This window comes from Pagrus pagrus, assembly GCF_965226575.1.
Source record: "Pagrus pagrus genome assembly, chromosome: 17".
NCBI classification, from domain to species: Eukaryota; Metazoa; Chordata; class Actinopteri; order Spariformes; family Sparidae; genus Pagrus; species Pagrus pagrus.
Window position 1 is genome coordinate 13,689,219 of NC_140201.1, and position 17,240 is coordinate 13,706,458.

Here is a 17,240-nt window from a genome sequence, read left to right on the forward strand (position 1 = left end):
CAACCAAACCCCTTCCTAGCTTGTGAAAATAATGCTTATCTGTGCAAAAGAACCTATAGCATGAGCGCTTCGTTTTTCGTATTATTAAGAACTAAAACATAAAAAAATCTTTCACAGACCATTTCTATAATTACCAGCAACGTTAAGTAATAAAGTAAGTCATAAGTCACGTGTGGCCTCAGCTCAGGTGGGGCCAGTGTCACGGCGTCGGGTAAGCTTTGTCAAATTATGGCACATAAAAAATAATCTCATCGAGCTTACTCTACTATAATGTAAGTAAAATAAACACACTTAGGTTTGTGTTATTTTGTTTGCGTGAGAGCATTTGTGATTAGTTTGGTTTCAGCACTGAAATATGACATTCATGCCATTTTGTCACCATTCTTCATATTGCACAGAATTGTCAAAACTACGATCTGAAGCAAAAACTTAGTAATAATCTTAATGGATAATCTCACAGCCAAATAAAAATGTAAAATCCAAGTGAATTATAAACATTTACAGGAAAGCTTGACATCTCAGTTGCAGTTGGGTGTGGGAATCTTTCTGTAGTGGAGCATGTGGCTGCTGATCACGCTGCACTTCAACTTTCCTGGCAGAGAACATTCCTGAGTCTCCTGCTGTGAAATCTGCTCTCCTCTCCAGCTGCTCTTATCAAAACTGCAGAAGCATTAAAACGTTCTCCGGGCAGACGAGGCCGATTCAGCTGATGTGGTCGTAAGCCAGCAGAAATCACACAGCCAAAGAGGCCGCTCATGCTCCTCTCTCCACAGTCCAAAAATAAGACACTTGAACACAATGAACCGTACTACACAGCCAAATCTTTCAAAAAACATTAATGCCCTTATTATTTGTACCGTGAATGAGCAGTGGATGTCGACAAATCATAAAATCTCTAAAGAAAACGGATGTAGTATGAAAGAAAGGTGCATAGGTTGGCATTCTTTTGACACTGAAATGGAAAAACAATTCCTTGGTTCTCTAGAAAGCTCCAGATTGCACATTCATAGTGTTAGCAGGCAGTTTATGCCTCGCTGTTGTTTATTAAAGACTCACTCAGCCACCTCTGATATCTCTAAACATCATTATTTCATTGACATCTCCTGTAACAGAATACATGTTAAGAAGTATCTTAATGAATATAATTAAAAAGACTAAACAAAATCTCCCAACAAGATGTACCGCAAAATCATTCCCATCCGCACCTTTTTTTCCCAAAGGTGCGTGGTCCTACACTTCTGAAACACTGTACCGACTAAAGACTTCAGGGCGGTCAGAGTACGATGTCGAAAATTAAAAAAACACCAACATTTTTCAGAAGACGTCTAAACTCAGTTGGTTCCCTCAGGCTCTGCAGTCTCACAATTCGGGGACCGACCCGTACGAGCTTGCTGCCTCGTCACACCACGTTGATGCAATTTCCACTTCCAGCTGTCGCTCTCTTGCTGCAGTAGGTGAAGCCGCCGTGATTTGTGGAGTTTCCGTTCATGTGTGAGGACTTCAGCTCCATCTGGCAAGCGGCAATGGCTGCGTTGAGCTCAACCTGAGCCCGGTGCACGACGTAGAACATCAGGCCGATGCTGATGACGATCTGCGGACGACAGAGGAGGAAGTCATGATGTTCTGTTCGACACAGCTGCACACATCAGTCACTTTGAGTTTGTTTACTTTTGTAGCAAGTTTTAAGGTTTAAATTTTTGTTGTGGTGGTGAGCTAAACTCATATATTGTGAGGTGTTGCTAAAATTTCGTTAGAGACGAAATAAATTTGATAAACATTCATACCCAATCTATTACAGCTGGGATCTGGAATGAAATTGTGATGAAAATGTTCTCACATTTTTGATGTTTTAAATAGTAAACAATTAACTGAATTACAACCACAAAAGAACTTTGTTCAAAAGGAAACAAAGTCTGTTTACCAGCAGGTCTAAAGCTTAATAATTAACTAGCTATATCTTGTTTATTTAACTTGTCAGAGTTAAAAAAAAAAAAAAAAAAAAAAAACTACAATTAGCATTTTACAGGGTTATGTGCTGGATTATTGAGCGGCTATGGCTCAGGAGGTAGAGCAGTCGTCCACCGATCCCCGGCCCCTGCAGTCTACATGTCAAGGGTCCTTGGAAAAGATACTGAACCCCAAATTGCCTCTTGTCTCTCTTCCATCTGTGTGAGAGTGCGCATGAATAGTTATCGCTCCTGATGAGAAGGTGGGGCCTTGCATGTTAGCCTCTGCCACCAGTGTATGTATGTGTGTGTGTGTGTGAATGGATGAATGCTGACTTGTGTTGCAAAGCACTTTGAGTGGTCACTAAGACTAGAAAAGTGCTATAAATACCTTCCATTTACCATGTACCATTTACTTCTTGGCTGAGTAGTTGCAAGGCAACCAGTCAAGACTCAAGGAAGTTACTGCTTCCCAAAATATCAAACTATTTCTTAAAGACAACATGTGGCCACTAAAAACTGAGTCAGAGGCCTGAAACAAGCTAATGAATGTAACTGACAGTGGAAACACTACATTTTATGACACTGAGAGAGAAAAGTATTTCATGTGGAAGGTCCATCCCCGTTGGAAGGAGAAGGTAATGGGAGACAAATAAAAATAAAGTAAAGAATATACATTTTTCAAGATTATTTGACTGTATGTGTGATATGTATTCTGGTTGGTACATAACAGTAAAAGATAACTGGGCTTAATCAGCAGTTCCAGATGGAGCTTCCCACGGCTGGTGTTAAAAAAAGCTTCAACATGTTAAAGGCCAGTTTTTAATGTGAAGCTTTCACTTCTGGGTGAAACACTGATAGCCACTTAATCTTAAACTGATCCTTGACCACTGACCCCACATGAAGCTGAACAGGTTTTGGAGACGTGCTGACAGCTTCATGACCTCGGGGTGAGCTGAACACAACTTACATATCTACAAAGACTTAGCATTCCCACTCCAGAGGTTTATGTAACTACAGCCTTACAAGGAAAGCAGATAGTGCTTCAGCACCAGGATCAGGTTTGACAGGATTGGTAGACAAGACATGCTTTGATTGTAGAGGAGAAAAAAAAACACTGACGCACTTTATTTATTTAATTAAGTTTGAGGATGTGGCGCAGAATGCTATGTCCCTTTGTTATTATCAACACACTCTGCATATTTACTCATCACTGTGATGAATAGCAAGAGGAAAAGCAAGTTTTTCCTGTTGCCATCTCAAAGCCTGTTGTACTTAAAAATGTACCTTATTAATCAGTGTACCAAAGAGCTGTCTAGTTCATACAGCACATGTGAACTGATAACAAATAAAATGCAAACCCAGACATGCAACTAAACACGTAAACGTATAAATATAAAATACAAAAATGGTATGAAAAATATGTCTGATGTTAAATTCAGGAAAAGTTCAAATGCAGGGTTATTACAGGAAATTTAAGATTATCTTCACACTTAATTGCCATCTGCTAACCTGCAGGCTGAACACAAAGTAGCCGCTGACGCTCTGCTCGGCGATGACGTCCTCCATGGTGCGAAGCGTGGTGCCCAAGTAGGAGTTTAGAAGCTGAGTGGGCAACAGACCCACAGAGGAGGCCACCAGGTAGTTTGGCAAGGACACGTCTGTGATCTTAAAAAGGAGAGACATCTTACAAACTTGGAAAGAATAAAATGTTGTAAGCACACTGAAAAACTAGACTATAGTCTAGACTATAGACGCTGTTCTGAACAGAGAAAGGAGATACAAATTTCAACAAGAGTCAAGAGATTTGAAGTTGAACAAAAACTGGAATCAGATCAAAGATCCATTATCTGAACTTGAGCTCCATTTATGGTTTTGAAGTTAAAAACTACTAATCAACTACATAAAGAAATCTGTTTGTAAAACGAATAAATCGAAGCATTTTCAAACCATCCAACCCAGAGCCACTGTTTTGAGTGCAGGATGGGGTTTAAGTCTAACTGAGCACATGTACTCAAGAACTGTATTTTAAAAAAAAATTTGATGTACTACATTTCAGAGAGAAATACTGTATTTTCTACACTTCATTTATCTGACAGCTGTAGTTGCTAGTAAGGTTTCAGATTAATATTTCACATTAACAACACAAACAATAAGATGATAAAAGCTGCTGTAAATTCATTAATTTCAAAATCTGCAAGATCCTGGTTGGAATGGTGAAAGAAATCAAAATATCATCTTGTGTAATCACCCTGAACTATGACATGCTATCAAGCATCCAGCCCAATGTCTCATTTCATATCTAATTACAATAACCTAAATATAAACAAGTGTCTGCATTGCTGTCACCCTTGATCCCTTGATTAAGTGATGACATAAGCCGATGTGTGTCTGTGCTGGGTGTGTGAGGATGTGACCTTGGCACTGTGTGCACTGTGTGCATTGTGACAGCACAGTGGCTGATAGCGTTGTGTCTGGGGCAGTGGCGTTGTTGCTGCAAGTCACCTCCTGAGCCAGAATGTCATCAGGGCTGGAAAACATTTTAGCAAGATCCAGCCCAAGTGTCCCTTTGCAATGAGAGATCCTAAACCCTCTCCTGTTATCACAATACACACCAAGAAGAGCATGATTACACTTCATAGGACAGCAACATTATCGATCAATCAATCAATCTAGCTGCTTTTCCTCAGTCAGTTTATCAGGGATTTTCCTCCTCAAAACAATCAATCATGTAACAGGCTTTTCTCCTTGAGAGACTGGCACTGATGTGTCCACACCATGTGTCAACACAGTCCAAACGCCTTCAGCTGATCTCTGAGACATGACATGTGAGCCTGTGAGAGCTGCGAAACAAGAAAAGGAATGCACTCTCTTCCTCCCAGCCATCATCCCCGAGTTGTGAAGCGCATGTCCTCTGAAGTCTCTTCTCACCCTGTGAATGCAGCTGTCTCACGACTAGGGAAGGGCTAGTCGTTGGTATTTTTATAACCGCACAGAGAATTCCCACTGAACCTCCTACTCGCTTCTGCAAGCCTGTGTATCAAGATAATCTGCAAATTCAAGTGAAAAAACACCTCATCCTCAGCTTGACCTGATTTATTCAGAGCAGCAGCAATGCAGGTCTGAGTTTGTGCTCGTAAACAAAATGGGAAGTGGGGTATCTTGACTGTGTAGTAAATTTGAGGTTTGCCTCTGTGCTGTTGTACGTGTCCACGGTTAACCCTTTGGTACAAAGGGTGAAGCACAGGTCATAATTAACCTATCTGCACACTGCACAAACATGCTTGCTTGTAGATACGGTCCTATAAATCACACGATGAATTCCCCAATTGCTTCATCAGCTCATTATGGCAGCAGAGGGATGGAGCAGGGCCACTGAGCAGTTTTAAAGGTTATACCGCTGTAATAAAATACACATGGAGACCTGAATATGTCCACTTCGCCCGAGAAGGGTTCACCAACATTTTTCCTGAGCTGTCCTATTGTTTTGCTAACTCCTGCAGTCTGTGTGTCGTTTTAGGTTACCCCCTATAATGTAGCACCATCCACTTCAGCAGAAAGAAGTGGGGGGCACGGTGAAATGTAGCCTCATCCACAGAAAGTGCTTACACCAAGGGCAGAGCAGACATCACATACATATTTCACCGTGAGCCAGTATGGGCGTAGAAGTGCCCACCCATGGCTAGTTTCACCTTTTATTGTTAAGAATAAGATCATAAAGATACAACATCAGCATGGCTTAATAATGAGCCTCCAGGTAAGATGGATTACGAGGTGCACAGTGAGGTGCTGAGTTGGGTTTGAAAACCTTCTGGGCTACATTTCAGGAAGTGAAAATGTAGCAGAGGAAACAGGCAAACTTGGGGATTCAGCTTATTAGCCTGCTTCTGGCAGGGCAGGCTAAATTCCCCAGTGAAGACTGCACACTGACTTTCACTTCACCAGCTTGAAGAAAAAAAAGAGGTTCATGCTGAGGTCTGAGCCTGATTGTTCGACAGCCTGATTTCTTCAGGTTCCACCAATCTTGAATAATAATTTAGTTGGTACATATCCAATAACAAGACACACGTTTTGAGCATATTAGGGCTTTTACAATTACAATTACAATTTACAATTAATCAAAATTGTAATATGAAATCAGTACCATGCAAGCCTTCCTTCGGTATCAAGCAGCAAAAAAGTTGTAGGAGGAAGGGTTTGAGTTAATTTGCCTTTCTTGACATTGCACATCTTGACTATTGCGCATGTGCAAATTGCGTAACCAATCCTGAAACTATATATTGCACAGCCCTACTTCTACGACTGAAAATGACACTGTCAGAATGAGATTAGTGAACCTAAACAGTAAAGTGGCAGCCTGAACGCTGAAGCTTGCTGTAAAGTAATGCAAAGCTGAGGGAAGCTGCAGGATCAGGTGATAATTCTCTGTAAGTTTCACTGTGTCACACTGTTTTCACATTCTCATTTGATGCATTGTCATTATAACAATATCAATTAAAGACACACAAAATGCTAATTAGTTTAACATCAATTGAGTTACAGGTGGTAGACAGATGTCTCAATAAAACAGGCGCTAAATGTGCTCTGATATGTGAGATTTCAAAGCCAGATTAGACGACCAACCTTTGCCCAAAATGCAGCTGCATTCATAAAGATGAATCATAGACTCTGTAAGCCTAAAATATGTCAAAGGGAACAATCTCATAAATCATGACAATGAGTCGAACACAGACAAGCTGCATTTTCAAAGACAAACAGCTGTCAGAAGTTGAAGTAAGCAACAGAAATATGACAAATGCAAACTGGCACAGAAACAAATATGACCTACTTTTGTTGCAGTTGTAGCTGAGCTGCTTGAAAGCTGATGTCCTTTTATCATACTGAGTTTGCATGTACATAGTGACCGAGAGACAGCTAAAAAAATCTTATTTTACAAGGCTGTCAATTAGCCCGCCTGTTGATTTCACCCTGGCAAACTGTGGAGCACCAATAACACCAGTGACGGTGGCAGCTGTGCACAGAGTAAAGAGCCTGTCCCTTTGACTTTGACACCTCGTTTTCACTTCTGCAGACTGGAACAGTAAGTTCAATGTTGTAGCTACTGTTAAAGCTTGAGCCACGATCCTGACATAAGTAGGACATTTCAACCTTTGAACACAGAGCTATGTCCCAGCCATGAAACTGAAAGAAGGAAGCAACGACGAACAGAAGCCATTTAAGTCAGTCAGGCAAAGAAAGACCATCTGCTAGGTTTGTTTGAGAAAGAGGCCTTTTAACAGGTGAACTGCTGACCATCCTGAAGGACTGATACAAAGGAATCATTCATGTTAAGCATAACAAACTGTCTTACTCTTAGCTTAGGACTTAAATTAAATGATACATTTAATTCACAACAAACACAGTAACACCCTCATAAAACCAGTTTCTTCAAGCCTCAAATCAACACACAGACATAGAGTTATGATGCCAATATCACTGCCAACAAGGCAGAAATACTCTCCTTAACCCTCATCCTACATTCAAATTAATTCACAAATAAATTATCTCAGATCTTCAAGGGCACTTCAACAGGTCAGCTCCTTATTCTAACCACCTAAATTTTTGTTGGCTCACACTAATATCACTGCCTCACTGTTCATCTCTGAAGTCACAGCCCAAAGCATTGAGAATTTGAGATGCTTATCAACCATCAGTCAGTGTAGGAGTGCAGCACAAACATTTACTGCCTGCAGTACTTCTTGTACCTACAGTCAGCTGATTCCTGGGTAATCTCACCTCACTGGTGCCAAATGGCTCTTTTCACTTATCTAAAAGTGTCGGTCATAAATAATGTGCAATTTGCTCCAGATAAGTATCTGCCAGCTGTCTAGGTTAGGATTAAACCACTTATCGTTGACTGACGGAGAAAAAAATGAGTCATTTTCAAGACAAATGCTGAAGAGTTGCTGGTTCCCACTTCTCAAAGGTAAAGATTTGATCCCTTCATTTGTCACTTGATAGTCCACTGAATATCTTTGGGGTTTGGACTGTTGATTGAAATAAATAAAATAAGGAAGTCAGAACAGGATTGATTTTTTACCATTTTTTTGAAATTTTATTCTAACCAATTACCTGAGGGCAGCAGGGTCGTTCTGATACCGATACCAGTATCAAAAATGCATCTGATACTGCCTAAAATGCTGGAAGAGGTGTTGACTCAACTCTATGATGATTTTGGAGGTTGTAGAGGTATTGCTGTTTTTGGTTAGGCTACAATATTCAAAACATGGTTTCTAATATTTTGCAACCCTCTACATGAAAATGGTGGCCAAAATATTATTAAGAAACAGCTCTCAATAGACTGAAGTCAGGCGTAAAATTTCTTCCAACTGTGGCCTAAAAATTTACCAGAGTTAGGTCAATGCGGCTCTGATTTGCATAGTGAGTGCTTATGTAGAACTGTCAAAAGCCAAAGCCAAATCCATACAGGCGAGAAATGTCTAAGTAAATCAGTCACCCCAGAAAACTTCCTGGTTTGCAGCATGCAATTACTGTGCTTGTGAAACTCACTTACGTCATCTCCTTTTTTCTTTTCCAGCCTCAGGCCTGTGCATCAACTCCTTCATGCTTTAAGCTATAAATGCCTTTCAAGCTCCCCACTTGGCATCCACTTCTGGATGTTTGTGCTGCTGTTGGTTTCTGCCTTCAACACTAGTTTGATTCTCTTCTCACCAGATAGGTTTCCATAAACAAAGTGCAGTGGCTTCAGTTAAAGGGAATGCCAATGTAACTATTCACTGAAACAGAATGTGAAATATGAAGTTTAATGGGTGTGACTGCATTTTAATCAAACCATTTCTTGGCATGTTGATAGTATTAAAATACATGGTTTGCTTCTCAACCGTGTGTTAAGTAGGCTACATTGAAATTGAACAAGATTAAACTAAACTTTGTCCTTTTGCCCGCTTCATCCTCAGACACATTTCAATGTTATTTACATTCAAGTCATTTTAAAGCAATGCATTGTGTGAGAGTCAATTTAACCAGCCTCATATCTCAACTCAAAAAGTTGTGCTTTCAGTATTTAGTGTTCACAACTCTATGAATATTCTTTAGGAGAGGCTATAATGTAAACAATTATGTCGAGGAAACCATTCTGAAAATGTGGCACTTGTGAAGCAATTCCAGCTCAATGTGAGCAATACTGTATAATACTTTGTCTAAGCTTTTTAGCAGCAGTATGACTTGTACAACTCTAGAGATCTAAACCTGTATCGCTACATAACATCAAGTCCACCCTCAGGTCAGTATTCTTCATTAATCATTCAACTACAACTGGCATTACTTTTTTCATGTTGCGTGACCTCTCATCTGGTTTCTACAATACAGTAACGCATCCCTCAAGGCTTTTACTATTCAGAGGTATCAATGAGTTGACTGAGAAGGGTAATCAGCGAGTCTAAATTATTCATGTCATGTATGAAGGTCAAGGGCCTCAGGTTAAGTGTAGGAGTGCAGCTGAAAGCAATATCCTAATGCTGCTTAGCTTTACTATGTAGGTCACATGGTGTGGGTTGCCTTAACCAATGACTTTAGATTTATCGAGTAAAATGTCGACAATTCAGTCTACATTATCTTAATGTCACCTGATCATAATTGAGTTCAGAAAAAAAAAATAGGACCTAAAAATGTGATACTGATAGTACAGATTGATAAAATAATTGATGTCCTTAGGCTACAACAGCTTCCATTTCAGAGGAGCACTTCATCTATCTACAAGAGGAATGAGTTTCTTCTCTCTGGAGACTGGCCTTACATTTTCATGTCTCATATTGGACTATGGTCTGCCTTTAACAGTGAAGTAACAGATCGACAACTATGTTCAAAGTCCAGACTTCATCACAACTAAAATGATAAACAAATGCAATACTTCTGTTTGTTCCTGAAGAGACTGGTTTATGGCTAGTTATGATTCCCCCTGTGTGGTAGGTTGGGCAGACAATAAGAAAATAATTTAATTCTAAAATAAAGAAAGGCACAGGTTTGATTGTCGTGAGTACAAGAAATGAGCTCAGCTCCTTGCTCGCCCATTACTGTGACCTTTCTGTTTCAATTTGGGCTGCAACTAATGATAATGTTGACTATTCTGCAAAGCGGTTGAAGCAAAATACTGGTTTCAAGGTATGACAATGGACAGTTATCTTACCGTGTACATTTGCTTATCTAAGGTATTGAAATCTTCTGTATTAGTATAATTGAATATATATCATATAATATATATATAAGTTTCATGTCTGTCAAGAAATTATTTTTTGTGGAATTATAATAAAGCGATTGTTGAACCTTTGCACTGTGAAATCTGATACTGTTGCAACCCTATCTGCAAAATATTTTCACATTTAATGGTTGAGTCTAAAACTAAGCCCAAAGTGACGCTTTCAAATTGCTTCTTTTGTCCAACCAACAGTTCAAAACCCCAAAACAAAACACATTTACTAATTAACTATCATATATGTCAAAGACAAGCAACAAATCCTCACATATACAAAGCTGAAATGAGCAAATGTTTGATATTTTTGCTTGAATAATAACTGAAAAGATTATCAAAATAGTTAGTTCAACTGATCGGTTAATTGATTAATCGCTGCAGGTCTAGCTTATACCCGTATTAGTTAGGAATCAACCAATATGGTTTTTTTGAGGGTCAAAACCAAAACAGATTATTGGTAATCAAGGAGACCTATAAGTGATATTTGGAAGTTTTATACACTTGTAGTTATAATAACAATCTCAGTATAAAGAGAGAACCAGTGTTGGAATGTAACTAAATACAATTTACTTAAGTACTGTACTTCACTACCATTTTGAGTTACTTTATTTGATTATTTCCTGCGACTTCATACTTTCACTCCGTTACATTTACTTGATAACTTTAGTTACTTTGTAGAATCAGATTACTCGGTGCTGAATGGCTATTACTTGTGACTTGTAACCAATCTGATAGTGTTGTGGGCGGGACACTGACTGGTATCAGACTGCAGAATGCTGCATCAGAGCCAAAGAAGTGCATTTTAAAAACAACCAGAAACAAACAAACAAAAAAGCCACAATACCAATAATTGGAAAAATGCTGAAAATCGGCCTGATGATCGGCAAGGCCAATAATCAGTCAATCCCTATTTAAAATTTACAATTACAATTGACTGTCTGTTTAGGGTCCATCTGAAGAAAAAATGAAAAGCTGTTTCCAAAAAAGTGTTTCCATACTCACCGAGAAAACTGCATTTTGGAGCCCAAAAGGTATGGGGGTGAGTCTCGCTAAGGCCACAACTTTGAGTCCACTTCCTCCCTCCACCACTCTTATGACAGCACTGAGCTGTTCACTGTTCCCCACCTTGTTCAGCACCCAGTCAGTCAATAGTCGTTTGCACACCAGGTGTGCCACAAAGGTCCCTATTAAAACTCCCACCATAACTAGTCCCATGCCCAGCACAAAGCCGTAGAGGTAGCCAGCTGCCACATTAAGAACAATATATCCCCATCCACACGGGAACGACACGATAATCAAACCAACTATAAACAGCAGGGCCCCGACGAGGCTGTCCAAGCTCTCCACCCAGAGCAGGAGATCCTTGAGGTATTGGCGAACGAGGGCAACCGAGGAGAAGCACACAGCGGTCAGGATGCATGCCAGCAGGGCGCTCTTGAAGCAGAAGGTGGTGATACAGCAGGGGTGTCTGAACTCCCCACTGTTGCTGAAGGTCGTCCCTCCCGTGGAACTGATAACCTCAGGGTCTCCATCTGATTTCCCTACGCCGGCCCCTGACTCGTCAAAGGCGCTGCATATCAGGATGTCAATCTTGTCACACTCCTCTGTGGCAGTCCTCTGCAGCCAGCGGTTCAGCTGAATCTGCGCCTTGCCCACAGCATGCTTGAGAAGCTTGGTGAAGAGCTGCACGGTCGTGGACCCTGACATTGACATGTTGGCCCTCAAATAAGCTATGGGGACCAGCAGCAGGGTTCAGGTGAACTGTCCGACCTGGAGACAGCTGTGACGTTTGAGATGTGAGTCTTCACATCCAGCGCAGGTCCATGTCGAGCAATTGCAATTTGTTGAGCTCCAACAGAGGCAGGTATTTATGAACTTAGACAAAATCCGTCACTCTCCTTAGCCATTACACGAATTGTCCAACTTAATAGTGTTTATCTTGGGTAAACTAGCTGGGCAACGTGCCAGTCCAATGATTTTAAAGTGCCAGTTTTGTAATCTCTGTCTGAAACACACGCCATATTCAGAGCTGTCACCCCTCCGCTCAGGACGGTGTAAAGTCAATGGATGGAGGAGGTGAAGACAGCGACAAAACACTTCTTTGGACTGAGGTGTCTAGAATCCAAGTGGTGCAAGGACATCAACTTTTACGACTCCGCCAGCATTGCCCGTCCAGCTAACGTAACACACTAGCATAAATCACTGCTCGGCTAACTAACTCCTGCCGTTAGCTAAATAACTCTGCGTGGATAAAGTCCGCCGTTGCATCTCAGAGAGCGAACCGCCGTAGCTGGCCTTCCCGTCCGCTCCTCCCGGAGAACAGAGCGACAGCCCGGACACAGAAGCCTGACAAGGAAAACCCGTTTGCTCTCTCAGTGCTAGGTGGGTGTTGTTATTTCTCTCGTCGCCCTCAGTCCACAGTGCAAGCTGCTGCTGTTGTCGCTGTTGAAGCTATTCATACCGAGCACTGTTTGTGTCCCAGAATGCCAAGTAACCCCTGCTCACGTGACCGACAGTTAGCAGCTCCAATCCAATCACAGCGGTCGTGTCGTCATCGCGAGATTTCCGCGGGATTCAACAGCAAATTGTGTTTGTTTTGGATGAATTATGGTTTGTGCTGTCCGCGAATATGCTGCCACATAAGCAGAATAAACTAGTACAGATGTGCCGCTATGTGTAAATCAATTCACTTCCTCATGGTGTTATTTCACTGCAGTTATTTATGTTAAACTACTTAAATTAATAGGGCTTTCAAATCCAACCACATCCAGGTACACAGAGCTAAGGAACAAGTTAATCAATTAGGAAGACTACTTATGTGAATCTGTCAGTACACCATGCAATTACTTTTTATTGGCAAATCCATTACCATGAATATTGATTTACGTTGAGAGAAGAAGCTCCAAAGAGTTTCATGCTGTTTTTGTTTTTTAGCATCGCACTTTATTAATTGATCACAGGCTACGTTTCAACACAAATGTAACTTGTAAGATAAATGTATAATGCAATATTTCGCCCTGAAATGTAATTGAGGAGATGTATTAAGTTGCGTAAAATGGAAACACGTGTGAGTGGCTTACAAGTACCTCAAAGTAATATCAGAATGTCCAAATACTCAATACAAGCAAAAGTCTTGCATTCAAAACTAAAGTAAAAGAAACATGACTATTATAAACATACTGTACTTAAAGTAGGCTGCTCAAAGTACAATGCAGAATGGCCCCTCTCAGAGTATTTACTATCATATACAGTGTATATATATTATATTATTGTATTATTATTGATGTATTAATATACATTTTAATATAGATCATAGATGTAAAGGTCATTTTAGAGACATTTTATACTGAGATAAAAGTAGGTTAGTATTATAAACACAATGCACCTGTTTGTTTTGAATGTCCTCCTACAGGGACCGTGATTAAATAATTAATATTGCTGGATTATTAATTTGGACAAGTTAACATGAAAGTTTTGGTTGAGGTGGAGCTAATTTTAACTGCTTTATGTAGGTTGTTATGAGGTCGTTCAGTGCATAGTAATTTATAGGCTGCTCATATACTAAGCAGTATGTAATTAAATATACTTTTAATGTTACTGGAAATAAATCCTATGGAAAGCAATCATTTATAGAAGTCATATCACACTATAAAATGTATAAAATCTTTTATTTTAAAAAATCTTTGTAATATACTTTATGCGGGATTTCCGGGTATGCAAAGGAGTTTACAGAGTTAGAGAGTATTTCTGAGAGCTTACAGCATAATATAGTAGCCTGAAGGGAATCTCTCTTCTTGGCATGCTTACCATTAATTCATAATGAGGGGAGTGAAGCAGACAATGTGTGCAATCATGCATCGACCACTGCTTACCACCTGGCTCCCCCAGCTGTGGGCAAAGAAAGCCCTGGTGTGCCAGCCCTCAATAAACTTTGTACCACCTCCACTGTCTCATGGAAGTCACAGGTAGTGTAGAGGTAGATTACATGCAGTGCTTCACACTGAAAGATGCTCATGGCTCATTTTGTTTATGTGGTGGTATTGACTGCTGTGCTGTTATAACAGTCCACTAGATGGAACTGTTGCACAGCTGTACAATCAGTCCAAGGGTTTGTTGTTTGTCGGATTTATGAGTTGGATCACTCTGCATTTATGAGGAAACCTGACTCTTGGCTATAGTCTGATACAATTCATCTTCAGGCTTTCTTTGGTGCAACAAAATACCTTTTTTCCCCACATATTTGATTGCAGACTTTCAAAAGCAAGGCTCTGTTTCCGCATGCAATCTGCAAAGTAACCAGTAACAAAAGTTAACAAGTAAATGTTGTGGATTAAGAAGTACAGCACGTTATGGGATTATAAAGTAGCAGAAATTGAAATACTCAAGTAAGTACAAGGGAGTAGGCTACATGTAAAGCTGGAAACAATAAAGTATGAAAGCCAATGTCTGCCAATTAAAGAAAAAAATAAGATGAAATCTAAGACTGATGAAAAAAATATTTCTGATGTAATTATGGTCATGGAGATTTTAATAAAGTGGAAATTAGCAGAAAAAAAGTCCTGACTATCAGATAGAAAATCAAAATCATGAGATAATAAGGCATACTTAAGAGTTAAAAAGTTGCAATTAGGAGAAAAATTATGACTTTTATCTCATAATCATGACTTTTTATCTCATAATTTTGACTTTTATCCCATTATTGCGACTTTCTATCCAACATTTTTACTTTTTCCCCCACATAATTTCGACTTTTATCTCAGAATTATGACTTGCCATTGGATTTTTTTACAGGCAAAGTTTTCTTAAATTTTTTCTTTACCTGCCAGAAATGGCCTTCCATAATAAAGAGACTATATCACTTTGAGAGGTAAAAGTCTTAGTCATTATAATCGACTTCTTTAATTCAAGCTGAAATGACCTTATATCTAAAGTTTAAACATAAAGTTAGGCTGTATTTAACAGAATAACAGAATAAAAACACATTTTCATCTGACTCTTTGGCTCCAACAGAGATGCGCTTTGACTCATCAAGCAGCAGCTCGTGTCAACACTGAGATGAGACAATACACGACAGGAAATATAGTGATTCTACTTTCAAAATAAAAGCATACATTTTTAGAAACTCGTGGTCGTGTACAGGCCCGATGCAAAGACTAGCCTCACATTATCCACAGAAAGATGAAGCGAACAACAAAGAAGAGGAGCGAAAAATGCGCAGCCACTTGTGTTATTCTGGTAATGAAGAGCTGAGTTGTGAAATGTGGTCCCGGAAGTGGTGTGTTTCATCCCGGCTGACTTGACAGTGTGCGGAGTCGCTCTCTGGCCAGTGGCTCTGATCAGATAAGAGGTTGAAGCGCACACATTCCTCCGCAGTTTACAAGTGAAGCTTCATTGTGAATGATGGATTGTTCAGAGGAGGTTCAGTGTGTGTCTGAAGACACCAGCGCTCAGATGGAGCTAAAGAAGGGGATGTCAATTTTCATTGATGTAAGTAAACCACAATTTAAAATCCTTACTTAGCTCATAGTGGGCCTGCAAATGTGTTTAATGTTCACTATTAATGCTTACACTAAGAGGAAAAACTGAAGCATGATGTAGTCTTATATTATTAGTTTTATTTCATATTACTTGTGACTATCTATAGCTTATAGTAGCAGAAAATCATGGAAGGATTTTTATTTCATTTTAAAGTAAAAGATGCATTTTGCTTCTTCAGACAGGCATCTGTTGGAGGTGTTTGATCACCTGATTTAATATGGATCCTCATCATAATATATGCAGGGTACAGAGAGTCCCTTAATTTATAGATTCTGACAAGGCTGGCCTTTAATTCAGCTTCAATGTGTAGGGATTTCAAAGCTGGACATCCATCTTTATGTCAGCGTTTGAACCCAAATACCAAGTTAATGAAGTGCTCAAGTGTCTACTTGATTTGATAAACATCATGGACTACTCATGATGTCCTTAATCTGCCTAATCTAGCTCAAAAATCATTTTGATATTCATAACTTTTTAAATCTGAAAATAAATCTAAGTTATATGAGAATATAAGAATATCATGGGAATTCCCAACACTTGTGGATCTCCCTCAGATCATGAGGATTTAAAAAAATTAAATTACATCTTGTCAGTGAACCCCTAATGATCTTCCTCAAGTGCTTCTCTCTCAAGAGCTTTCCCTCCCCTGTTTCATTCTGCCTCGGTGCCCACCTCCTAATTATATTCCCCTCATTCCTCCACTCTTTCATTCGCTTGTGATGTCTCAACTATATACCTCTTGGCTGCCTTCGCTGTTTGAAAAACACAAGGGAGGATGCACACATGGGAACCAAGTGTTATTAAAGATAGAAAGCTGTATCCACCACATCAAGTGTCTCAGTGATGTCGAGTATCAGCGAGTATCTGTTGTTTCTTGTGCATCTCTGGCAGCTTCTGGCTTCAGGGTGGATGTGCTGTGTCTCCATGTGTGCCTTCTTTCTTATTTAGATGCTGTCGTGGTGCCAGATTTCCAGATAATAGTCGGGGGAAAAGACCATCAGGCTTCCATTCTTGGTTAAATTAATTACTTTTGCTCATTAGATTAATCAGGATCTGATGAGATTGTGAGACCCAGTTGTAGGTTCAGTGCCAGGGTTGCGGAGTTGTCAGTGCGAGCTGGGATCAGAATGATCGAATCCAATCAGCCCACAAATATGAATGATTTCCATTAGTATGGTTTGCGTGAATGACACACATGAGTTAATGAGAACAGAAAGATCAGTCACCCTGTAGAAGATTTTGGAGAGCAGATTAAAGTAAGGGTACAACTAATTACCATTTTAATCATCAATGACCTGTTTGCTTTATAAAACATAAAAAAAACAGCAACAGGGACCATTCTATTACATTACATTTAATACCATCCACACTCCAGACAGGGTGAAGGTATCGGAGTTATCCTATTAGAAAGAAAAGAAGCAGTTGCAACAGTAGGATGTACTTTGTTGATTGATTAATATATGTAAATTGGTACGAACTGTTACAAAGAGCCCCCTTAACATTCTGAT

At 39.8% G+C, this 17,240-nt stretch overlaps 2 protein-coding genes across 2 annotated transcripts in view; one reads left to right on the top strand and one right to left on the bottom strand.

Annotated features, from left to right (window-relative positions):
* Window positions 1–1,007: 1,007 nt before the first annotated feature.
* tmem64 (transmembrane protein 64) lies at window positions 1,008–12,690 on the bottom strand. Its single transcript, XM_084379495.1, has 3 exons — window positions 11,197–12,690; window positions 3,459–3,614; window positions 1,008–1,591 (listed from the first exon to the last, which is right to left on the bottom strand). Exons 1-3 carry the CDS (start codon window positions 11,905–11,907, stop codon window positions 1,400–1,402), a joined length of 1,059 nt encoding a protein of 352 aa, XP_084235621.1. The 5' UTR covers window positions 11,908–12,690; the 3' UTR covers window positions 1,008–1,399.
* A 2,807-nt stretch (window positions 12,691–15,497) lies between these two features.
* necab1 (N-terminal EF-hand calcium binding protein 1) overlaps window positions 15,498–17,240 on the top strand; it is a 27,139-nt gene continuing 25,396 nt past the window's right edge. Inside the window, exon 1 of the mRNA XM_084379139.1 lies at window positions 15,498–15,685. Within this exon, the coding sequence (XP_084235265.1) occupies window positions 15,592–15,685 (94 nt within the window). The 5' untranslated portion in view covers window positions 15,498–15,591. The remainder of the gene's footprint in view (window positions 15,686–17,240) is intronic.

What these genes read in the sequence shown, in the direction of transcription:
- tmem64 (XM_084379495.1), bottom strand. Translation starts at nt 11,907, where the DNA reads ATGTCAATGTCAGGGTCCACGACCGTGCAGCTCTTCACCAAGCTTCTC. An exon ending in TCCAAAATGCAGTTTTCTCG is followed by an intron (nt 3,615 to 11,196) that starts GTGAGTATGGAA and finishes CTCCTTTTTAAG; the next exon opens with ATCACAGACGTGTCCTTGCC. An exon ending in ACTTTGTGTTCAGCCTGCAG is followed by an intron (nt 1,592 to 3,458) that starts GTTAGCAGATGG and finishes TGTCGTCCGCAG; the next exon opens with ATCGTCATCAGCATCGGCCT.